At 38.3% G+C, this 25,915-nt stretch overlaps 1 protein-coding gene across 1 annotated transcript in view; it reads left to right on the top strand.

Moving 5' to 3' along the window:
• Positions 1-964: 964 nt before the first annotated feature.
• cep162 (centrosomal protein 162) overlaps positions 965-25,915 on the top strand; it is a 33,798-nt gene continuing 8,847 nt past the window's right edge. The window contains exons 1-22 of the mRNA XM_084725982.1: positions 965-1,062; positions 1,652-1,778; positions 4,218-4,274; positions 5,761-6,042; positions 8,719-8,856; positions 9,099-9,276; positions 10,732-10,811; positions 10,893-10,963; positions 12,790-12,820; positions 13,464-13,538; positions 15,171-15,377; positions 16,014-16,095; positions 16,331-16,556; positions 18,016-18,238; positions 18,496-18,644; positions 19,929-20,063; positions 21,394-21,525; positions 22,594-22,706; positions 22,865-22,964; positions 23,052-23,178; positions 23,317-23,480; positions 25,781-25,885. Of these exons, the coding sequence (XP_084582108.1) occupies positions 1,003-1,062; positions 1,652-1,778; positions 4,218-4,274; positions 5,761-6,042; positions 8,719-8,856; positions 9,099-9,276; positions 10,732-10,811; positions 10,893-10,963; positions 12,790-12,820; positions 13,464-13,538; positions 15,171-15,377; positions 16,014-16,095; positions 16,331-16,556; positions 18,016-18,238; positions 18,496-18,644; positions 19,929-20,063; positions 21,394-21,525; positions 22,594-22,706; positions 22,865-22,964; positions 23,052-23,178; positions 23,317-23,480; positions 25,781-25,885 (2,862 nt within the window). The 5' untranslated portion in view covers positions 965-1,002. The remainder of the gene's footprint in view (positions 1,063-1,651; positions 1,779-4,217; positions 4,275-5,760; positions 6,043-8,718; positions 8,857-9,098; positions 9,277-10,731; positions 10,812-10,892; positions 10,964-12,789; positions 12,821-13,463; positions 13,539-15,170; positions 15,378-16,013; positions 16,096-16,330; positions 16,557-18,015; positions 18,239-18,495; positions 18,645-19,928; positions 20,064-21,393; positions 21,526-22,593; positions 22,707-22,864; positions 22,965-23,051; positions 23,179-23,316; positions 23,481-25,780; positions 25,886-25,915) is intronic.

The following is a 25,915-nucleotide window of genomic DNA, read 5'->3' on the forward strand; positions in this document are numbered from 1 at the left end:
GAAATAAACACTGACTAACAGATGAAATGAAATATGATTGAACTTTTTTCCCACATCACTTCTGATAGGTTCTTGAATGGATGTTTGTCTTTGCTGATTATCAACTTGTATACATACAGTTGAAGTTTTTTGTTTTGTTTAGTTTTGTTTTTTAAACATAAGGGTGATATTATTTCTAAGAAACATAGAAGTATCTAGACACACAATATAATGGCCCAGGAGAGAAGGTATTCACCGTTCAGTTCACTCAAATACATCAGCCAAATGACTTTAGAAAATAAATCTTTTCACAGGGAATAATTCAGTGTTTTGTTGCATTTAAGTAAAACTACAATAAATGAAACACTTTACATTTTTTTTATTGGGGCTGCTGTTGCGAAAAAATACAAACCCAACATTTGTGGTGAAAAAAATCCACTGGCATGTTTTTGCAAAAGGTTGGTGACCCCTGGTTTAAACTGTTTTTTCTTCTTTATCTGCCACTTTTAATGTTCCTCAACTAAAAAGGGATAGTCCAGATTATTTGAAGTGTGGTTTTATGAGGTACTTCTCCATAGTCAGTGGGAGGACTGGTGTAGGAAGCTATGCAATGTACTGCTGTGGACAGGGTCAGCAGCAACATGTGTTTTAGACACTTAAAACATCAATATCTGTTGAAGTGTTTGCTATATTTAGAATATTTTCATGCTTTACCTTGCTGTCAGACAGACTTTTCTGGAAACTGAAGCTGTGATATAAGCCAAATATCACTCTCTCCAAAGCTGCCAGATTCTGATCAAAATCTGTTTTGGATTGGTATCCACAATGAAAAGAACATAATCATACCTGTAAATACTACAGTCTACCATGCCACATTTAGGCATTTTAATGCTTCAAGTATGTAAAAGCATTTGTTTTGAAGTATGGCTCATATATTAGGTCTAATGTCTTTCCCCAAATTCTTTTTTGTCTTGATGTTAGTTATCAGGCTTCCCATTGGCTGATGGAGTGGACAGTAAGACTATGGCTCACAGACTGACCAAGGAAGAGCTGGATGAACAGTTTGAGCTGTTCCTGAAGGAGGTAATGAAACACTGTACTGTACTGTACTGTACTGGCTACTGTGGTATTGTTCAGAGCACACTGCTCTTGTTTTTATAAATAGATCTGATATGAGAGGAATCTCCTCAATAATTTTAAAATTGGCCCTGTTACAGTGTTTCCTGGTTTATTCACCTGATTTATTTGTGCATAAGGGATGAAAATTGAGACAATAAATGTATTACAGTGATTTTAGAAATCATTTACAAATCAGGATCTAATAACACCAAAAACTCACAGTACAATAATACTACGATTAAAAAAGTCTTCACTATGAGGTCACTGTGATATTTAAAAACATGTAAGATAGTAAGTGTAAAAGTAAGAAATAAAATAAAATTACTACTTGAAAAAATGTCCTTTATTAAAATATAAATCTGATGCATAAATCTAAGCATTTTTTGCTTCCAGCATCCGAGCAGTGACTGTCCAAACTGACTTCATCATGCTGGCTGATATCAGAAATGCCACAATCATGACTGTTGAAACAAAACACAAAGGGTGTCATGGTTTAATACACACAGTCTTATCCTGTCAGCATCTCTGAGACTTAAACCTACTTCCCTTTCAGTCTATTTCAGATGACTCGCTGGATTTGGGCGGCTCTGACAAGCAGGCCGGTGCTAAAAGCGCTCAGAAATCAACCCAAAAACCTAAGGTGTCTTGGTGGGAGGATGACGAACAGAGCGGTGGAGGAGGTAATAATGAGGAGAGGATTCTCCATCATGTAACATCCATGACACTGGACACGTTAACCTTTGTCAGCCAGCACTTTTCAGAAGGAGAATGTGTAATGTCAGCGGCTGCAGCTGGGTTGGTGTTTAAGCTCTGCAGCCCAGGGAGGAACTGAGAGAGAGTTTGACCATATGTTGCTGCAATTAACAGCTGGCAGCAATTAAACACCCATAAAAGTAGTCTTTAGTGGAAAAACCAAATAGAGGTCAGTGGCTAGCTGGGGAATATCAAAAGAAAGAGAGAGAGGGAAGCTTCAGAATTCCTCTTTTTTGGGTCTAAATTCATTATGTAAAATTGTTACACAGACATAAATTTTGATATAATTAATTTTGATGTAATTACCAGTTGAATCTGTTTAACAGTCATTTACATCCACATGTGATACATCTATTTCAGGTAGAGCTGCAACAACTAATCGAATAATTGATTAGTTGATTATTAAATTAATCGCCAACTATTTTAATAATCAACTAATCACTTTGAGTATTTTCTGGAGGAAAAAAAGTCAGAATTTTTTTATTTCAGCTTCATAAATTTGAATATTTTCTGGTTTCTTTCCTGTCTGAAAGTAAATTAAATATGTTTGGGTTGTGGACAAAACAAGAGTTTTACGTTTTGGTAAACACTGATCAACGTTTTTCGCCATTTTTTTCAATATTTTATAGACCAAACAACTCTTAATCTATTAATCAAGTAAATAGTCAACAGATTAATCGACTATGAAAATAATTGTTAGTGGGGAGGTCGGGATGTGTATTGATAGGATTTTATTGATACCAGTATCGATACTGATACTGTTTATTGATACTGAGATGTGTTGATACTCTTATTAATACTTCTTTCCATAATACAAAAAAAATAAATACGTGGTAGGCAAAGATGTGAAAAAAGTCTTTTTGCTGGTGTAACTGGTAACTGTGGTTGAGCGCTGTGGTCATCTCCTGAGCACTGAAATGAGAATAGCCTGATCGACCTTGAAGTTCAGCCCACCTTATGGGAGCCTGTGTCGCAAGTTATCGCTGCTTCAGGGCTAACCGTCTCCAGCAGCATTCAAGTACAGGTACATGACCTGGATCTTGAGGAGCTGTATCATTTATTCATGCACAAACAGCCTGAATTGTACAGACACTGCATGTCACTGTTGCATTCACTCTGTGACTCTTGACGGCACCGGCATGGCTACGTTAACAGGAGGGGATGCAAAGAAAAGACAGCAGCGTGCAGAGGAAAAGTAGAATCAGAGCCAACTTTTGCAGAAGCGTGACCCCGCTTGTTTATTTCATATACCCAGCTTTGACATCTGTGTGGCCTCTGTTTAAGCTGCAAAATAGTGATACAAAGAAGCTTTGTTTGGTTTGTGTCGATGTGTTTGAGTAGGGAGACAGAGAGCGTACAGGGTACAGACTGATGGGCAAAGAGACCGCTGAATCAGAGATATAAAATGTTAATTTCTGATTGTTTCACAGCGGTTATGTTCTAAGCACAACTAAACACTACCACACAGCCCTGCAGCTGATCACTGCAATACCTGATTCTGTCTGAATGTGGCCTTTAGAGCAAATTAACCTTGCATAAATACCAATAGCAGCAATGCTTATCAATGCTTTGGTACTGACTGATCAGGCGTGTCACTGCTTCTCAACCAAGCAGCACGTCAGCAGAGGGTAAATATCCTGTGTTATCATACCATTAGCTCCACATAGGCAGGCCTAGCAGATTTTTTTTACCAAAAAAAATTAAATTAAAACAAATGCTGTGCAGTTATTTACGTATTTTATCAATTTTAGATGATGACGGGCAGACGAGCTACAGCCAAAATGTTTCCGTGCAAAAAACGTGTGGTTTCCAAACAAGCTTCACCTCTGCTTCTTCAGCTCCATCCAGGGGGAGACATTGAGCATGATGGTTTCAAAATGCTGCTTGACTGTTTCTTTTTTTTTCTGTTTCTCTCATGACTCTGTCCTGTCTGCTTTGCTCGCTGGATATGAACTTTCTTTCCTTCAACTATTACTTTTTTGAGCTGTTTACATACAGTGCTGTGAAAACCTGCCCCAGCCCATTCTGAGCAGTGAGACACGTTTGTACAGCTGGCTCATGTATAGAGCATGCATTAAAGTGCTGTTTGACTACAGTTGGTCTTTAAGAAATTTAGTGTAAAAATCAGGTAAATTGCTTTTATTTAGACTTTAAATATTTCTAAGTAGTTTTTAGGAAGCATTGCCTTTTGTGAGATATTGTAATGTTGTTAATATGTAGTAACATCCAGTCAACAAATCTCTACTATGAAATGTCAAAGCCTCTGCAGACATTTGGGTGTCCATTCACAGCTCTGTATGTCAGTTCATTGTCTCCTGATTTGAAAGACTGTCATTTTCTTTTTTTTTTCCTTCTTTCCCCTGCAGAGACGACCAAAAGCAGATTTATCAAAACCAAAAAGTCTCAGCCTGAGAACAATGATGGTGAGAAAATAACAGAGAGCTTAGTTCTTTTAGACTTTGTGTGCATTTAGCTAGTTCAGCGCAAAATTTGGATTAAAAAGAAAATTGCAATGCAGTTAATAAGTTGCTGTCTGTCTGTCCTCTTTCTGTGGCTCAGTTGATGTGATGTATCTGTCACTGTGCAGAGGATTGTGGGTCAGAAATGTGACCAGATGCAGTAGGACATCCTGGTATTTTTGCATACTGCATTTGCAGTATGTATTGGGACATACAAACCCTGCATTCCAGATCACATACTTTTGTTTTTTTTTGTTTTTTTTTACTTTTAGTAAGTATTGACATACTATGTATTTGGACATACTAACTGTGTTCCGATACCCATGCTACCATACTAGTTAGTATGCTAGAAATAGATATATATTTCTAAAAATCTGCAATTTTCAAATCAGAGGAGGTGCAATATATGGTAAAGGTGAAATGTGTGTCAAATAGCATTTAAATTAAATATTATTGTGCTGCAGAGATGTTCTGAGATACACGCCGTATTCTATAGACTTAAGAAAACAAACATCATTGTTTGGTACCCATGGAAAATTATCATTCCCCCTACTATTGCAAATCATATCATAATTGAAATATTAGTCAGAATAATCGCAATTAGATATAATTTTTCAAAATCATTCAGCCCTACCCAGAACATAGTGTGTCAGATGCAGAATGCCAAAAATACAAGGATGTCCCAGTGCATCAGGTTGGACGTTGCAGTATGTAAGCCAGCATGCTTTTCTGGGTAATCTGACCCACAGTCCTTTGTGATGGGTGCATCAGCAAGAGGGTAAAGTTCAAGACGCAATGTTATGAGGAAATAGTAGCTCCCAATTGTATGTATACTTTAGCAGTGTAAATTTTGTAAGAGCAGCTGCCGTATGTACTTTTTCTACTACTAAGTAGTATGGTAGTGGTGTATTGGATCGCACCCAGATGAGGAGTGTGATACAGACATCACTTGTGGCCTTTATCAGAATCATTGATTTGACCAGTTGTTGTTGTGCTACAGATCCCTACTCTATATAGAAATGTGTATTTCCATTTTTTTCTTGGTGTGGTTCCTGTGGTTGTGAAGGTCATGTGGCCCACACAGTGTCAAACTGCCACACCATCCACTGAGGCTGCAGGTAGCTGTGTGCTGTCATGTGCAGGCACAGAGGCACGGCTTTGTTGTCTTTAAGATGGCAGCAGGAACATCCACTGTTAAAAAAAAATGACAGTCAAACCATTTTTTTGGCTATAAGCTTTGTGAAATTGCTACATATTTCTTCTGTGTTGACATGGGCAACACCCCACTGTCGAAACACATTTGATTACAGGAAATTTTGGTGACTGATGGCCAGTGTGTGAAGATGAGTATAAACAAAGCCTTGTGTAGTTTTGAGTTCATATTCAAATAGCTGTTCCAGGTGTAACTGGACAGCAGATCATCATCATTTTTTCCTCTTGCTGTCTGAAGTTGTCAGAGAGCCCTTTTGTAAGCCGGTCCCCAAACCTCGCAGCAGAGCTCTGGATAAACCGCTTCAATTGGACGAGACCCGCAGAGATCCAGTTTTGGAGGTTTCTCAAACTGCGGAGAGACACAGAACTCCATCCGATGACTCACACTCTGACAGTGTGGGCAGTCGCACTCATGAAAACCTCCAGTGTGAGTCAGGAGACAGGAGCCCTGATGGGACACACACTAATGATTCTCCACCAGCCACCACTGATAGTCACTCCCAGGGGGACAGTGAAGATGGTAACTTCAGCTCAGACCCCCCAAACCCTTTGTTAGTGTTGCTGTAGTCCCTCAGCAGTAGTGTGATAGACACCATGAGCACCACTAGTTCTGTCTTTCGTCTCTATCATTGTTGTGTGTGTTAAAGTTATAGTTTTCCTGCCTGCTTTATGACCTGAAAACTAACAATCTTGTCTGTTTGCTTACTGATGTGTTAGGCTATATGTTCATTAGCATTGCATATTTGTGTTGTAAGACATTTTTTTTTATAAGTATCAATAACCTGGCACTTAAAACAAAGCCTTTATTTTAGATGTGTTAGCCTCTGTGAACAGCAAGACAGAAACCATGTAAATGGTTGTAAACTTGCTCTGGACAGAAAACAGCCTCGTCCCAGACAAGAATTCACAACTTCAAGCAATTTGAAATTGTGTTGAAAGCCTTCAAAATCTAAAGCTGACAATACCCACTGGTAACAGAGGTATAACAATGTGCTATTATTATCATCTTTGTTTTAAAATTGATTTTTTTATGAAAATGTTGGCCCTTTATTGTGTCCCAGATTTCCTTCCCCTTTTTGACTTCTACAAAAACATAATTTAATCAGGCATAAAAAGGGTTAACTATACCCTAAGGACCCCGCCTCACTTCTTAGTTGAAAAAGGCAGGAATACTGCTCAAGCACTGGTAAAATCTTATGTTTTTTTAACATAATTCATTGTATAATATTTCTAGGCCTGGGCAATATAGCTGAAAAACTTGCAATAGTCACAATAGTGAAGTTTTGTATCAGTTGATATTGATAATTTATTGATCATGTAGGTTGTGACTGATGACATGTTGTGTTGGTGATAAAACGAGTAAATATCACAATATTTTTGACCAGATACCTTGATATTGTAATTATATTGTAGGGATGACTGTTGGAGCTTTAATAAAATATTAACCCAATGAGATCTTTTGATAAATAATCATCTGTAATGTGGATATAGTGACTAAGTGGGAAAAGGCAAATAGACAAAGTCAGAAAACTACATCACTTAATTGTACGCAGCCTTTAAAACCAGGACAAGACAATACTTACGTCATATCATGATATATTGATTTATAAAATCTGTCATGATACCTGGTCTCATATCACAATTTAATATGATATAGATATATATTGCCCAGCCCTGGTCTCAACCACAACATGTCACTCTGTAGCCCTTCTAAAACAAAGCTAAATAAGAATTATGGTTTTAAAATGTGTATTTTGATAAGGATTACAAGAAGAGAGAAGAGCAACTTTAAAAAATAAAATGGCTGCTCACTACGACTATGCTGTGAAATGAGAAAAAGCAACATTTTATCATCTTGGTAAGACGTCAACTCTGTCAGATAGAAAATCTGTCTACATTTAATAAAAAAATACAATCAGTAGGAGGTTGGCCCGTTACAAAGTTTAATAGCCAGAAGTTTGATCTTTTAGAATAATTTTTCCAGCATAATTGAATTCAAACCCTCCTCAAAATACAGCTTTGTTCCAATTCTCAAGAATGAGTGACACATGTCAAGAACACAGTGGAAGGATGCATGTATAACCAGAGACACTGGGTGGCAGTATGGGGCCATGAGTGTACTGTTAGAGTTACATTTCTTATCCAATTGATCATAATGCAGACACATAAATCAAGTTTAAAGTAAGTTGTTTATTAAAGACTTAAATAGAGGTAAAAGGTAGAGACTAAATCAAATAATTTCTAGCTGCTCTGGCAGATTAGTAGACATGAGTATAGACAGGAGAGGAAGGATGTTCACTCTGAGAAAATATTCTCAGAATGAATCAGATATGATATGATGATAACTAGATATTGTAGAGTTTAGATATTGTTATATCGTGATGTGACAGAAGAGTTGTCTTTTCCTGGTATTAAAGGCTGCATTCGAGTAAAGTAATTGTAATTTTCTGAACTTACCAGACTGTTCTAGCTGTTTTATTGTTTGCCTTAACCCATTTAGTCATTATATCCACTTAACTGATGATTGCTCATCAAAAAAATCTTACTGGGTTAATATTTTATGAAAGCACCATAATATTTTGTGAATGTTTTTCCCACAATATTGTCACAATATCAGGCCATTTGATCAAAAATATTGTGGTTCTTACTCATTTTATCACCACAGCTGCTTCTACCCCTTGAAGTATACAAAATGTAGTCAGTCACAACCTACATGATCAATAATTAAAGATATCAACCAGTGTGAAACTTAACTATTGTGATAGGTTTTTCAGCTATATCACACGGCCCTAGTTTACACCTGATATTAACATATGTCTTGGGTGAACTGACCACAAGTGAACAGCTGCAAGTATAGTCATGAATGCATTGAGGACCAGTTTTGGATGGCCTTACTTTACAAGATTACCGCCATTAAAAAGTAACATGACATAAAAGTGTTATCTACAGAAAAAAGTAACTCGTTTGAGTAAAAATAAAAATGTTTTTTGATTGTTGGTTATATTGTCCTGACGATCTGACAGTAAACTGTGTAGAGGCAACATGCTGCCTCTGTGAAAACAATAAAACACAGCTTGTATAACATACAGTACATCATGTTTCAGTACCCCATGATATCCCATCTAGTAATTTTTGCCAGCATCAGACTGATACCGATATTGAGTATTAGATCCTAACTTATGCATTGGTTTTCCAGGACTGCTGGGATCTGGGAAGACTTTCAGGAAGTCTTTGAGGAAGTCTCAGTCAATTCAGGAGGAGGAGGAGGAGGATTCTGGTGACACCGGTTTGAAGGAAACAGCTGCTGTCATCAGAGACAGTACTGAGACAGACGGTGAGTTTTGGACAGAGAAATACCAACATATGGGGCCAAGATGCTTTTATCAGAAGCACATATTGACTATCAGTTTGTTGGACTGCATTTTATGGTGCAATTGATTCATCACAGGTTGTCTGTGGCAGGAGTTTTCTACAGTGTATACAGGAGACAGTGTTTTGTCCCTCTTTTTTTTTTGTTTTGTTTTTCAGTTTTACAGTTGTGTCTTCCATGTTTGTTCTCTGCATATGTTTGTGCAGACTCAGTGATGGCAACAGCTGCAAACACGACCAACATTGGCTTGGACACTCTGGAGGAAGAGGAGGAGAAAGCCAGATTCTTTGCCCAACTGGAGGCAGAAGCTTCATCAACTATAGATTACTCCAAGCTGAACAGAGAGTTGGACTCAACAAGCTCTACCATTGGTACCAACTGCAGGTATGTAAATGTCAAACTCAAGGCCTATGTGCCGAATCCAGCCCAGCTCCTCATTTTATGTGGCCCATCAGAACTATATGAGAGGATATATTTGTACAATCCAATCCTAGGCTGCATTATGGAAGTACAGTTTCCATTAACTACATTTCAGAAAAGATGCCAATTTTGTTATCCATGTACTGAGGGTGTCTAGCCACTAGATGTCAGTATACACCAGGTAGCATCACAGTATCATGTGGCTGTTCAGCAGTGGAGCTCTAGTCGTGTGGTCATAGCTAGTAATGTTAAAACACAAAATGTCTAAGAAAAGAAATGTTAATGTAGAGGGAAGGTAATTTAAAGGGACCCCAAAAGAAATGTCAGTCATTATCTAATCCCCGTTGGGTGTAGTTTTCATTTTTGGGTTAATGGAAACAGAAAAAAAAACATAAAATGCCTCCAAACTGCTCGTCTGGTGTAATCCAAGTCTCCTATAGCTCCAACATGCCAAGTTGACTTGAAAGACATCATTTCCACCATGTTTTTAGCCTGAATCCTCACTGTAGATCCTTAGCATTGAGCCACATTCATGAATGCATCCACACTGTCTGAACTGGGTGTGTGTGGTGTGACTGTGTACGCATGCAAGTGAGCTTCATGTTAGGGTGGTGTTATACACCTTATTATCATAATAATAACATAATAAGAAAGTTTTTAAGCTGACAGGTTTTTAGCTTTTTCCTGTTTTTATTCATTTTTAAAACAATTAATTCAGACATTTCAGACAGCTGTTTATATCTCAAGGTTTACGTGGTTCTTTTGGCTGGAATCTTCATCTACATCTGACCACACTCACTGAGACTGTGTTTAATGATGGTTTTTATAAGCTGGGTGTAGGTAAGCAGGAGAAGCATATGGTCGGATCAAACCTTTAGTGACATTACAGCAGTACATTATTACTGACAGAAGAAACAAACAGATGATGAGTGGACTTCAAGTAATTTGATGGGTTGTTGTCAACTTGGACATTATCTAGTCCACCTATCTTTCCCTCTGCTCTGTGTTTGTGTCCCGCCCTTGGTGGAACACAGAGCAGAGGAAAGGAAAGATACCGAGAGGGACCCACTGCACTGATTTCTGAATAAATCGATATTTGACTTTATTTTTGTCATTTAAGAAAAGATTTTTTGGCTTGGAGGGAAACACTGAATCATGAGTTTAGTTACTGAGGTTCAGGGTGAATATTTTACTGCCCTCTGTGATATTATTTATGTCCAAATGGAGCTTTGAGTTAACTTAAAAAGTTAATCAGCACTTGACAGATGTGTGGGAAGTTAGCCTTGAACAGTGGAATGGCATACTAATAGACTTGACACTTGCTGATGGGGTCTGTGATGCAGTGTCTGTGCTGCTGCTCTGCCCTTGAAGATCAGGGTTGTAACTGTGATCTAACGAGGATGGATTTCCTCCCTCCAGGAAAGCTGAGGAAGCAGTGGAGCAGAGTGATGATGATCAAAGGAAGGCCAGAGTCACAGAGACCAATAGAGAGTCTCCAGGTAAGACTGATCAAGCCTTCGCAGATCTCTCTTTCTCTTTATCTGTCTCTGTCTGTCTCAAGCAGGTCTCTTCTCTCTCAGCTTTTACAGGCTCTCCACACTACAGTGAGGATTTTGAGGAAGAAGAAAATGCAAAAGAGCCATTGGAGGAGGTTTGTAGTTGACATCTGCACTGATTAAACTAAGCCTAAGACATTTAGAACATTGGTTCTCAGATGTTGGAACTTGACGTCCACTGCTGATTGTTAAAATCTTTCAGAGGACCACCTTCTCAAATGAATGAGAAAAAAACATAACATGACTAAAACAGGAGACAAAACAAACTGCGCTATGACAGAATTTCAACACACTGTGCTTTCAGCTCAGCATCACTGCTGCCATTATGAATCTAAATTTAATGTATTCAGGGTCGTATTTCCTCACTACACATTTTGGAGCTTTAACTGGAGCTGAGTTGTCTCCTACATCACCTTTTTGTTTCAAAAGCTGATCCATTTTGTGTCACTGCATCCGAGGGGATGTTAGCTAGCTAACGGTGCAAAATGTGATATTCAAATGAAATAGTCATTGAAATTATGCACTCTAATTGGACATTTTTATTCATGTTCTTGAGCACATTTAGACATAATATATTACAGATATAATAGATAGATTGAACATATTTTTCCTCTGGACTGTGTGACTCCATCTATACTGTTGTGATGTGAGTTGCAGAGTTTTGGAGATATCAACTACAGAGATGTCTGCCTTCTCTCCAGTGTAATGGGACTAAATTAACACTAATCCTGTGGCGCTCGAAGGGCTGAAAAATACATTTGAAAAATTTAAAATCAATGTCTCTTTTCAAAAATCATGACCCAGTTACTCAAGATAATCCACACTACTTGTTGTGAGCAGTTTCATGTTGGAACTACTTTCTCTATGATAGAAAAGAAAGTAGTTCTGGTATATTCTAAAGTAGTTTAGTTAAGTTCTACTGCAGAAATGTATTTTCAATTTTTTTTTGTGCTCACAAGCCAAGTGCCATTTAATCCCATTATATTGAAGAGAAGGCAGACATCTCTGAGGCCGATAGCTACAAAACTCTGCAACTCACACCCAAAAAAATCTAGACGGACAAACAGCACTACAGGCCAGGGAATTATTTTATTTTTTTTATTGTAGGGTGAATTGTCCCTTTAAAGTTAAAAAGATCATATACATACACAAACCCAGCAGCTAATGTGTTATCCACTTAAATGTGGCCATCGATGAAGTTGGTAAATGGTCATGGTTTTAGACCAGTCAGATTCTTGACCTTTTGAAGGAGTCTGAATAATATTTTTTGCATAATTTAAAGAGAATGGCTGATGGGGATATATCCTGGAATATGCATGACAACGGTGATAACATTAAAGCCAAACACATTCATGTTGTTTGAGTTGCTAAGGAATGTGAACACAGCACACAATGTAAAAACAGTAGACAAATCCCACAGCCATAAATGCATGTGTGAGCTGCATGAGTCCGGACGACCAGAGATAAAAAAGTAAAAAAGAGTATTAGCATGTTCAATGCTATGGACTGAAACCAAACAACCTCATAAATGACAAATTGTCTGTTTCACTGTCTGTGTGCTTGAGGCAAAGAGAGAGAGGGGGGCACATTCATTTAACAAAAGCTGTTTAACATGATCTGTCTGCGTAAAGCCACAGCTGTAACCATGAAATATGTGAAAGAAACAGTGTGTCACTTCTAGTTCACAGTTAGTCAGGGAAAAGCTCCTTTGTTGCAGATCCTCACAGAATTCCAGCAACAGAGCTGGCTTATTGCCTCCAGAGATAAAAAGTTACCAACTTAGGCTGCTTTGTATCCAGTTCGGCTGAAAGTAGTGTCAATAAAACTTGTGGTATAATGTTATACTACAGTATACCAGACTGACATCTTGTTACATGATTCAACAATTCATGCTATATCCATTTCTGTTTCTGTTTTTCAGAAGTCTAAAATGTCTCCAATTCTTGCCAAAGGTAAGAGAAAAAGACGATATTTCACTGAGGCATACTTGTCAACCTCGAGTTCTGTATTAACAGGGAGGAATTTTAAATCAAAGCCTGAAGGAGGTTGTGATAACAAAGAGGAAATAAAGGAGTGAAAATTTGTCAGAATTCTGACCTTGGAAGGGAAATGAAAAACAGGAGTCTCCTGGGAGGGTTGGCAAGTCTGCACTGAGGTGATGGGAGGATGTTGGGAGGAATAAAATCTTTCAGTCAAACTGTGGAGTAGAGTTTGATGGCTGATACAGACTCAGAACCCTGAGACAGATAAGTTGTACACAGCATTTACCTATATATATGTACATATATACATACATACATATATATGTATGTATATATATATATATGTATATATATATGTGTGTATATATATATATATATATATATATATATATATATATATATATATATATATATATATATATATATATGTATATGTATATATGTGTATATATATATATATATATATATATATGTATATATATATACATACATACATATTGCTTACTGTACTAATAAACAGTATATTTATTAGTTCTTTACTGCTATACTTCTCTGAAGAAGTCAACATATAGCCATCTTATGTGTGGTAACTCTCACTTCACTTCTGTCTCAGTGTCTCTCTATGACTCCCTGGATGATACTGGTGGAGAAGACAGAAAAAAGGACACAGCAGGATCACTGGACAGAGGTAACACAAAGACACCGGGTCCATATTTGTTAAAACATGGTGACATAACAGTCAGTGTATGTGTCTCGGAGAAAATGTTTCAAAGCAGCCTGGAAGAGCGTCTCAAGAACAGAGAGTGTCTTCACATTTACAGTCTGAATGGACTGAAGAACACTTTTAGAGTGGAGATACACCGAGGAATACAGAGTTGTACCCAAGAGAAGAGGTTGTCATAGCAATAAAGTAGTGCGTATCACAATTTGATTTAGGAAGAAATACATTAAGATTAAGCTTAAACGGATAGTTTATCCCAAAATCAGAAATACATATTTTTTCTCTCACCTCTAGTGGTATTTATTCATCTAGATAGTGTTGTTGTGAGTTGTTGAATTTTGGAGATATTGAGCATGCTGGGTGTAACATTATCTATGGATCTCACCTTACTGTCAAGCAGGCAGCTTTACAGTCTGAACAAGTGAGCTGCTGGTTGCTTGTCTTAGTTGCACAACATTGTCAAGCAAATGAGTTCCTACAATTTGACCATTTCTTTTTCAGGACATGTCTATCAAGTTAATTTGCTTGCAGGAGCAACACAAACACAAGGGTCGCAGAGCTTAACCAACAACAACACTGCAGTCTAAACAGTTATTGGAATTCAACCTACTACTGTTGTTAGTAGTCTGACATTGCTCCATTCTGTGAGACCAGCCACGCAGCATGCTAACGCTGAGTTCAACAGGCTAGCCTAAGAAATAAACAACATAATACATTACAAACCTTACAGCTTCAATTTTTGAGTGGAGTCACAGGCAGCCAGTATTGACCCATCCTTGACCTTGAATGGTATAAACAAGAAGGGCCTAGCCTCATGTACGAACTAAAACATGAGCACTACCTTCCTGACATTTGTTCAGGGTATATGGTATAATGCCAATTTTTGTGTAAAAATACTCACCTCCATGACCTGTTGAAAGCCCCCAAAATATATATATACATATATACATATATATATAAATACTCAACTTGAGAGAACTACACTGTACTGTAATACTTCCTCAACATAGGCAGAGCTGATCATCGTAGCGACGCTGTTCCTGCAGAAGGGAAATAACACACACAAAGCTTTGCTTTGGTCTTGAAAAGCCACAGCTTTTATTCACTGACAAGCTGAAACCTAAACCATACACTTATAGCGCCATCCCTGGACATTTACTGTCACCGACAACTTCACTGCTCCACATTTTCTCATCTCAGCATTGCTTTCACCGCCACTTTCTGCCACCATAGACTACAATCAGTCTGACACTCCCTCTCTTTCATGCTCGCTCAAGTTACAAACGTACTTCACTACTCCAACCTGTCAGCAGTCTGCAGTGTTTGCGAGCTTGCCTGTATCATCAGGACTAAACACAAAACCCTCCCAGGCCAGAGGCAATTTTCTTCTTTTTGACTATTTTAGTTTAGTAGACCCGTGGTGGCAACAATACAGCATATCTCATTCAGTGAAAATCACACCGTCTGTATTTCTTAATACCCTGGTTGTACCGTAATACTGTCCCTTTAACAGTCCCCAGCTCAGTCATTTCCCTACAATATCATCTTATGGTATTGTTCTTTTCTTTTGTTTTTCCATTGACCTTGTTTTGTGTCCAGGCCAGTCGTATGTGCAGAGTGGAGGCTCAGAGATGGAGGCTCTTCACGAGGCCTACAGACAGATCCATGTTGTGGGCGATTCAGATGACCATGATCACCATTATTCATCTGTGGAAGGGAGGGGGAGGACCAACAGACCTGTGTCTCCATCCTCCCCTCCTCAACATGCCAGACAGTCTCTTCAGCCTGCTTCTACCAATGAGTCAGGTCAGACACAGTATGTCTCTTCAAGGAGCAGTTCACCCCAAAATCATTGCCAGGTTTTGGAGATATTGGCCATAGAGATGTAGAGATCTGTCCAATATAATGGGAATAAATGGCAGTCAGGATACATTTGAAAAGTTGAAAATCACCATGTTACTCAAGATAATCCACACACCTTGTTGTGAGCAGTTTCATGCAGGAACTACTTTCTGTCTGCAGTAGAATCTACCACAACTACTTTCATTTCTACTGGAAAGAAAGAAAGCCAGAAAGAAAGAAAGGATTATCTGGAAACACTGGTTTTAAATTTCACAAATGCATTTTCATCTAGATTTTTGATGCTTTGAGCACCACAAGCTGAGGGTCATTTAGTCCCATAGGGTGAACTGTCCCTTTAAAGTCTGGGTGGAAAACCCTGATCACACTGTGGTTTTGGTAAGGCTCATATACCCGGGGTGAAGGCACTGGTTCAGCATACCAGCCCTCAGTTGTTCAAACCTCACAGTGTTATACTCCACATCCTCGAAGGAGGCTGGACAGATACAACATGCTGAGATGTTTATAAATGCCGAGCTCATGACAGGACTGAAGTATGTCGTATAAATTATGTTGTGTGTGTGTGTGTGTGTGTGTGTGTAGAGCTGCCCACTGCAGAAGAGTTGATGAGACCCATCCGGCCAGAGAATGACCATGTCAGAGGCTTCAGCCTTCAGCCTGTCAGGTTAGGACTGCAAATAATCCAAAAATGAAGACATCACAAAACATCCACTGTTAGTCGTTACCAGCCACGACAGAGGGGCTGGTATTGTCTTCACCATGTGTGAGTGTGTGTGTCTGCGCTGGAGAAAGGTCTGACTGAACCCATGAACATTTTGCTGTAGTGGTAAAATGCTCTGACTTGTTTGTGTCTCTTTAAGGTTTTGTCTGTTTTTTCTCGTTATGTTTTCTGAATGCAGTGCTGTAGAACTCAACCAAGAAAAGAAATCACACTTCTTGGAAAAGACTTTCCCAGATTTGACTTCTCCAGGAGAGGATGACCGGATAAAAGAAGCCAGCAGACTGAGCTCCCCAGACCACAACCTGACATGGAGCATCAGGCAGGAAGTAGAGAGGCTGATGAAGGATCAGAACATACACTCGTCTTACACTTCCTCTCAGGCTGGCAAAGCTAAGAAGCAACTGGTGAGGCAAACGTGAAACTTCTCTCCATTTCAGCGGTGCTTGGATTTGAAGTTGCATCAGACTGACCTCTTAAAGCAGCAGTTCTCCCAAAAATGAAAAGTTATAATTTAACATTTGTAAGGTCAATGGTAGGATCAGATCCAACACAGTAAAAGTTAAGGTGTAGTCATCTGTTGTTACTGAACAAAGTGCACATGGGAGAAGTCAGCTTTCAGGGCTTTCTGTCAGAAAGGCTTTCTAACACATGGTTAATATAGTGAAAGTGTCTATTTTAACCCAAACATGATCTTTTTTTTAAATCTAACTTACATTTTTTTGTGACTAAACATAACCAAGGAGTTTTGGTGCTTAAACCTAAGCAGGAATTTTTTTGGTGTCTAAATCTAACCAAGGAGTGTTGGTGCCCAAACGTAACCAAACTGTGTTGTGCAACTGTGAAAAATAAAAATAATGAAAAGAAAAAAGTAAATGATAAGTCAATAAAGTCAAAAAATAATAAGTAAAATGACCACTGGCCTCACATGGGACACAAGCCTCAGTCTCCTGGGTCACGGTCCCATTCATTTATCACAATCTACCAGACAATTGCACAAGTCCCTCCAATCCGAGTCCCAAGCAAGTATCAAGTAATTCGGTCCAAGTCTCAAGCAAGTCCCAAGTTTTTTTGTCATGGGCAAGTCAAGTCAAGTCAAGTCACAAGGTTATGTCAAGTCAAGTCGAGTCAAGTCACAAGGTTGTCGAGTCAAGTCGAGTCAAGTCACAAGGTTGTCGAGTCAAGTCAAGTCGCAGATTATGTCAAGTCAAGTCTCTCACTATTGTTCCTCATCCAAAAAAGAGCATGCAGTCTAGTCTGCATGGATTAAAACATAAAGCTGTTAATTTTATCTATTCTTACATTACATGTTTGATCATTTAGACCAAGGTAGATGGGGAAAGGCTACATTCCAATAAAGATGTGACATGTTTCAAACAAACTTGTAGTTTTTGTATCCAGAGTTGACCACTTTTGGGACACTCGCCGTTGCCATGATTCCCGCCGAAGGGGGGAGACTAACAGTAGTAAGTAACTGACTCCAAGTCCGAGTCGAGTTGCAAGTTGTCAAATTTGCGACTCAAGTTGACTCGAGTCCGAATCCCTATGACTCGAGTCCAATTATCTGCAGTCTCCTTTGTTGCCCTTTATTCTTCTTCACCTGAACTCCTCAGGCATTTCTGATAGAAAGCCCTGAAGGTTAACTTCTCCCAGTACCAAACCAAGTGTGGTGTTTCTCTCCTTACATAAAGTCAGTGTGTTAGGACTGCATAATCAGACATATTTGAACAGAATTATGATAATTGTGAGTTACGTTGTCTTACTGTATATTATGAAATTTACACCTGCCCTATTCCTATTCTGAATGTTTATATATAGAAGGACCAAATTTTGAATATATACATTTGTTATATACATTCTTCCCAGGCCTCCACTGGTTCTCATCCCTCTACGTCCTCAGTGAGGAAACCCACTGTGGCCCCTGTGAGAGGCAGGAGAGTGGAGGGAAGAACAGCAGCGTCTTCCGGGTCATCGGGACTGAGCAGACCTGCTGTTACAACCAGAACCCAGTCTTCTGTCTCCCATCCTCTGCAGCGTCCACAAACAAAAGCCAAAGTCACAAAGAGTCAAGAAAAAGATGACCACACAGGTTATTAGTGGCACTCACACACAAAATGATGATACTGCTATAAATTATGCCCTGATATAAATGCTACAGCACATGAATATATTTGTTAGCTTATTTTAATTTTAACTCATCAAAATAGAGTTTGCCCCATTTCTGAATCCAGCAGCATCCTCAAAATGCAGCAGGGAGCCTGGTGTGGAGGTGTGGAATCATGTCATGTTTTGAGCTGTCTGTTTGATACATCTTCCCCGTTTTTTTTTGTTTTTTTTTTTGATTAGCAGAGCCAGATGTGAAGGTGAGCAGTGAGCTGGTGGCATCTGTTCAGTCCTTAGTGGCTGTCCTCCAACAGCAGATTGACACCAGCAGCCACCTGGATGCTACAGACACACAGGAAGCCAGACGGACGCAGCATCTTCCAAAGGACAATGTAATCAAACACTTCACCTCCAGCTATTTTTTTTTAGTGTTTACAAATGAAGTGTGTGAAAATGAGACTCCTGCAAAAAGGTCTGCAATATGCAAGTAATGGCTACACGTATGATGTAATGCTAATTCTTTCAGGACTGTACTGAGTAGTTCATAACATTGACATTCAAATTCTAAATCAACATTTTAAAGCTGCAAAATGTTTTTGTGTTTTTTTGCAGTTCTATTCATTCTGTTTCAGCCCAGTATTCTAAATAGTTGCAGATAAAGTTTAAGTTGTACTGATAATTACTACTAATATATTATTTGTAGAATTAGATTTCAGTGGAGGCTGTATAAGATTTTTTCTGACTTGTGTGATCCAAACATATCCAATAACTCCAGAGTGTTGTAAAGTCCAAAACAAGTAAAACAGTTACTTCAAAAAAGATAGATGCATTTCCAAAATTCACATGTTTTTATGTTACTGTAATTGAACAGCTCTGTGAAATAAATTTGTGTTAGTTATATTCATGAAAAGAAAGTTGATTTAATAAAAGACAAATGACAAATCATTTTAGTCAGATTGAGGATTTTACCTGAGGATTTTTCTTTTTAGGGTGATTATATCATAAAATATAAAGGACAGATGTTCACACCCTCATTTGAAAACCTCAGTAGAATCTTTGACTGATGTTTAGTACCACCCTAGTTCCTGTAATGCAGGATAAAGATAGTCTTTTTTTACTCATATTTATTCTCCAGTATAATGGAACTAGATGCCAGTTTGTGGTGCTCAAAATAATCCACAGACCTTATAGTGAGCTTGTTCATGTAGGTACTACTTCTAACATTAACACCACTGAACTAGCTAGTGTGGTGATACGGTTGGTGGGTGTAGTTTGGTAGAAAGAAAATAGTTCCTATTTGAAACTGTTAACTACAATTTCTGTGAATTATCTTGAGTAACCATGTCATGATTTCTGGAAAGAGACATTGCTGTTGAGTTTTTCAAATGTTTTGTTGTTGTTGTTGTTGTTTTGTTTGTTTTTTGGCACTGTGAGCACCACAAGTCAAGTGCATCTAGTTCCATAATATTGGAGAGAAGGCAGATCTCTATAGGTGATATCTCCAAAACTCTGCATCTCACACAAAAAAAAATGTAGGTGGATAAAAAGCAATACTTGGCCAGGGGAAAAATATGTGTTTTGGATTTTAGCATTTCTATTTAACATCTTCTATGACTTCTTCTGTGTTCTGGTTTGGGTTGATTGACTTGAGTTGAGTGTTGATGTGTGACTTGCAGAGGGTGGAGGAGAGCTCTGTGGTGGAGGAGCTGAGGGTCCAGTTGGCTCTTAAGGAGAGGGAGCTGCAGGCGATGAAGCAAGGAGCAGAGGAGCTCAACTCACTGAAACAAGAGAACTACCTGCTGCAGAGCAAGGTGCACAAACACACTCACATCACAGGACTAAACCAAACAAGTCCATGCCTTGTTGCCATTTGCTTGCCTCTGTATGATTGAGAGCGGGGGCGGTCGGCTGTAGACTGTTATTTTCCTTTGGTTGGCCTGCTATCTTTTTTATTTTTGCAGGGCTGAGGTGGTGCATCATAAGGACATTGTGCAGTAGCAGATGAAAGAGCAACACATGGTTAAGGTTATAGATTAAAAGAGAATTAGAATAAAATTAGAATTAGGCTTATGGCCAGGTTCTCTTCTCTGTACATCTGTTACATAACAGTCCAACAGGTTTATGTAAATGCAGAACATGAAGGCTGAGAAACAAGAAGACCTACACAAAGAGGTTATATTTGTCCCTGGTCTATAGTATATTAGTAATACTGATTGCACAGCAAAACAGCCAGAACATCCAACATAACAGAACTGCTGCTGATTGAAAAGTGCGGTTGAACAGTGTTTTGCTCATGCTGGAGAAGAAGACTGTACCCAAATACTGTTCCACACCAACGCTCCTCTCTCTGGATATTATACAAACCACTGCAGGACAAAATCAAAAATAAATTAAATGTCCAATGCAGGAAAGACAAATCTGAAGCGTTGTAGTGATTTTAAAGGGATAGTTTGGTTGATTTAAAGTGTGGTTGTATTACCTACAGTAGATGGTGGTTGACACACCCCCAGTTGGCGGGAGTGCCAGTGTGGGAAGCTAAACAATGTACTGTTGTGGACAGTCAGTCACAAAATGTGTTTCGGACGCCTAAAAATCAATATCAGTTTAAGTGTACATCATATTTAGAATATTTTCACTGCTTTACCTCACCATCAGAGACTTTAATGATGGGAAACTGCCATTATAAATCATAAATCAAATATCACTCTCTCCAAACCTTTTTCATTTTACCTTGCAGAACATGGTAGTTGCTGGTCTACCACTGCCTCAGTCTGTTAATTTGATTGTGGTGTTGTGCAGCTTCGATGAAAAATGTCAGACAACAACACAAACTAACAGACTGAGGCAGCAGTAGACCAACAACTCCTGTGTTCTGTGAGAAAAAATACTGGTTTTGCCAGTGGAATTTGGATGGTTTGGAGAGAGCGATATATGACTTAATTAATGTTGTTTCCAGTCAGTAAAGGCTGTCTGACAGCAAGGTAAAGCAGTGAGAACATTCTGATATATAAATATATATATATTGTTAATCACTGATAAAAATTGTGGGGTGGATTATATTGTCTGAACATAATCAACAGTGAGTAGCAACAGTGATACACTGATATTTAGTAAATCAGCAGTAATTTTTTCCCTCCTCAGCTGCGAAGTGCAGAAGAAGCCAGTCAGAAGAAAAGATGGGCTGAGGCCAGTGATGCTGCTACAGAGGAAAGACTCCAACAGATGGATAAAGAAATGAAAGAGCAGGAGATACTCATAAAAGGTTACCAGCAGGTTTGTGTTTCTTAATACTTACCTTTTCACTGCTGCTGTTCATTTCTGTTCTTCATTTGTGTGTCTTTACCTTTGATCTTCATTTCATTAAATCTGTTTTTGATATTTACTGTAATTTCGACCTCTACAACTCCATTCAGTTTTTGTGTCAGAAGGTTAAGAGAAATGGACTTTAGGGCTCAACATATTGATCCCAAAATGTCCACTCTTCTGATTGTACCTCTCATTGTGGAAGATTGATTTTGGTGTCAACAGGATTTGCTTGGAGCTTTTTCACAGCTGTGAATGAAAATGTGTGTTATAACAGCTGTTAGCTACAATTTTTTTTAAACACACACTAAATCATGAGAAAGAGAACTTGGAGCTGTAACAGAAAAGAGAAGGAAGGAATGTAACAGCATCCAAACCCCCAACTCAGAGACAGAGTTGTCCAGCAGAGTCTTTGTCAGAGAGGTTCAGGCAGGAATATACAAGTATATAGTCCTTAAATTAATATTTTAGTCAAATCGAATCTTAACTTTTTCAAACTGTAATTGCCAATCAATAGTTGTTACTTTAGCAGACCAGTTAAATGCAGTATATATTCAGACATTAAAATAACATATTCACACCATTTAAACATATAACCTACTGTGAATGGATTCTTATATTACAACAGATTCAGCCTATTGATGACGCTTTCACCTCCAATAGGTGGTAATAACCAAGTAACATATTTGAAATTTCTTAGAAATTACCCATGAATTACCTCCAAATTTCATGGTAAATATGTGATAATTAGCAAGTGTTGTTTTAATGCAAGCAGGTGGTAGTTGCCATTTCACGTATTTGAACTTTCTTCGAAAATACCTGCAGATGTACCCATAATTTCATGGTCAATATTTGATAATTAGCAAGTATTGTAATTAATGTATTAATTATCACAAACTTACCATGTAATTTGTGGGTAAATTCAAAGAAATTTCTAATATGTCACTTGGTAATTGCCGCCTATTGGCATGAAATTAGGGTGCCTATAAATTGAAACATTATCAGAACTTCTGCAGTAACACTAATGTTGTTTTACAGGAGAATGAGAAGCTGTATTTGCAGATGAAGGCTCAGCAGGTCAAGACTAAAGCCAACGAGGAGGCCATGTTCAGTGAAAACCAGAGGATACTCAATGAGCTGACTTTCACAAGGTGGGTTCAGTAAAGCTGTCACCTATTTGTGAACGTGTTATTGCTTGTGCATTTCGTTCCAGTATGAACGCACATTTAAAGTGAACATCTGCCTTCTTATGAAGCTTAATTACATTTTGAAAAGTATTTTTGTCAAATGTGTTTTCTTTCTTCACCAGGGAGCAGCTGAATAGAACCTCGAGGCCTGCAGGAAACATCTGCTTAATGGATCACACTCAACGCATCACAGACTTGTTAGCTCAAATAAACACATTTCAGGTGAGAACCACCATCACTGAAACACTGTTAGACTTGGTTTCTGTTCCGGCCCCTTCACCTAACACAGAGACACGTTTCTGTGTGCAGAGGAATGAGGCCAAGCTGACCGAGGACGTGCACAGACTGAAGCAGGAAAAGCAGGCTCTGGAGGTAGACCTGCAGCTAATGAAGAAGGAAAGAGACCTGGCTAAAGCTCAGGCCATGTCTACCTCAGGTAGAACTTGATACAGAGCAGTGCAAGTGGAATTTAAATCCAAATTTCACTATTTAACTCTTGAAAGATTAGAAGTAGCTACATGCATAAGTGATCTTTGGTTTCACTGACAGCGTTTATCTGGTCTGAATGTGTCAGGTGACAAGACGTTTGAGATGCGTGTGTTGGAGGACAAGCACAGAGAGGAAGTGTCGGCCCTGAAGAAGAAGCTGCAGTGGTTTGCAGAGAACCAGGAGTTGCTGGACAGAGATGCTGGCAGACTGAAGGCTGCTACAGCTGAGATCCACCAACTCAAAGAACAGGTAAGTCTCCGCTCTCCCATTCTGTTTCTTCACAGGGTGTACATAATTACATTTACATAAAATACCAAAAACCAAAACAAAAAACATCAAGTCAGGAGAGAGGAGGAAAAACAAAGATGAGAAAAAGTAAACTAACAAAAATCACAACCAAAAAAAAATCAAAAGACAAATCTAAAATAAAACAGTTTCCCGTTGTACCTTAAGTCTTTTGTTACATCTTAAATGCATTATGAAAAAAAAATGGTAAAGTCAAAATGTGGACCTGCATTAAAATATACATGTCTAGATATCGCATATAGACATACATTTAATTTAATTTTTGTGTAGAAGTGGACATCCTTTTCATTTTTCAAAAGAAAGAAAGTTTCTTCACTAATCCTGTCTTCTTATTATTTTTTTAGTCAGAATTTTACTAATATACAAAATACATCAAAGCAAGAGGATAGAGACCAGAAAGCCCAGAATATACATAGTATAGTACAATATTCTTAATATATCGTAGATGCATACTTAAATAAGCAGTGTACACATTACATTGCTGCTAATGACACAAAGAGTCCAGCAAAGTGTTCAGGAGCCAGAAGAAACAAAATCATTCACCATGAGTGGCCGACAATGAATGAGCAGAAATAAACACAAAGTCCGTTAGATGTAAGCAGTCCGAGCATTTTCTCACGTTTTATGGATCAACAAGTGGTTGATTAGTCCAAAAAATAATTGACAGAATAATCAATAATAAAATACTTGTTTGTCGCAGCCCTACTCTCTAGTATATCTGAGGTCAGGAGAAAGGAAAAACAAAAAGTTCAGGTTTTGTAACTTGTCCCCTTTGGATGAAGGTAAAAGGCCAGTGGACTGGGCAGCAGCAGGGAGAGACATTTCTGTAACAAAGCAACAACACAGCAGGTTTCAGGGATGCTCAACATGAATCCCTGTAGACTCTCTTTTTCTTTTTCTTTTTCTTTTTCTTTTTCTTTTTCTTTTTCTTTTTCTTTTGCTGGCTTTTTTGGGCTTTCATTGCGTGAACTTTCTCGTTATGGTGGATGGTAAAGGGTTTGGGCTTCTGTTTTTTTTTCCAGTCACCATCTTTTCTTTTTTGCCTTCCTTTCTAATCCTGTCAATCTCTTTCAATCTCTCATCCACACTTAGTCCACTCAGTAAATCAATATTTACAATAAAACCTGACATTTTGAAACATTTTGGTCAGTGCATTTCTTCTCATAATACAATGTCACACACCATGTGAATATTTACAGCTTCTGTGCAATTATCCTGCATTATCCATACAACATGTATATGTGTGTGTGTGTGTGTGTGTGTGTGTGTGTGTGTGTGTGTGTATGTATCTCCATACATATATAGCCATGTTTTTTTCCACATATCTATACAAGTGAAAGGTGTATATAGTGTATATGGTCTTTGTGTGTGGCTTTTTCTAATCAAATTTACGTATATATATTTTTTAAAATATGTTTATCCTCTTATGTTTTTGTTCTTTTTTTACTTTATCTTTTTTACCTGTATCTCTTTTTAGCTGCAGTAATGTGTTGATTTCTACATTGTGTGATCAATTAAGCTTATCTCATCTCACCTCTTTTCTTTTCTTATTTCTTTGATTGAGTTGTTTTTATTTATCCTTAGTTCCCATTCACAGCTACAGTTGTAGGCAAATCTACTAAAAAAAATGTTACAGCGTTAATTCTTTTTATATAACCTTCCTGGATATAAGAAGTACTACAAAAACACAAGCTTGTTTCTCTAAGTGTTGGCAGTAAACCCCGCCCCCTCCATGTTAGAAAATGGGACATGGCCCAAACAAAAAAATCAAAGTAAAGTAAATTTTGGTAGAGATGGTTTCTGTCATGTAAGTTAGTTCTTATCATGCAGATGTTTGTTCAAGTGTTGTTTATCAGTTTGTTTTTAATTAGTTATTTGATGCTTAAAAAAGGATGGTTTCACATCATGATTGACAGCTGAGCTCTCTCATGAGTGAGTCGGCCAGGTGTATTGGCGGGACCTAGATACCATGCTCAAACCCTGACTCAGACTCTGACTCCAAATGACGTCACTGTTGCAAGGTGGCAGCGCTGGTATCTGGGATACATTTTTGTACAGTGAGAGGAAGCAGAGACACGTCAACCATCTTTATTAATGTCAATGGAATCAACCTGTGAGGCAGAATGCAAAGAGGCAGAAACTTTGTAGTATCAGTTGTGATGTGAGGCGGAAAGCGTGCTGAAAGACAGTCACAGTTTAATGTTGTTAACTGTGTTAGAATTAACAGTTTGTCTCTATTTCAGGTAGAAAAACTGAAGATGGATGTGGGCAAAAGAAGCAGTGAGCAGCAGAGAAAAGCCAAAGAGAAAACAGTGGAAACTAAGAGGATGCAGGACCTGGAGCGACAGGTTTCTCACACATAGTAACAAACAAGCTAA

Source organism: Lutjanus erythropterus, chromosome 9 (genome assembly GCF_056507025.1).
Source record: "Lutjanus erythropterus isolate fLutEry1 chromosome 9, fLutEry1.hap2, whole genome shotgun sequence".
NCBI lineage: Eukaryota > Metazoa > Chordata > Actinopteri > Lutjaniformes > Lutjanidae > Lutjanus > Lutjanus erythropterus.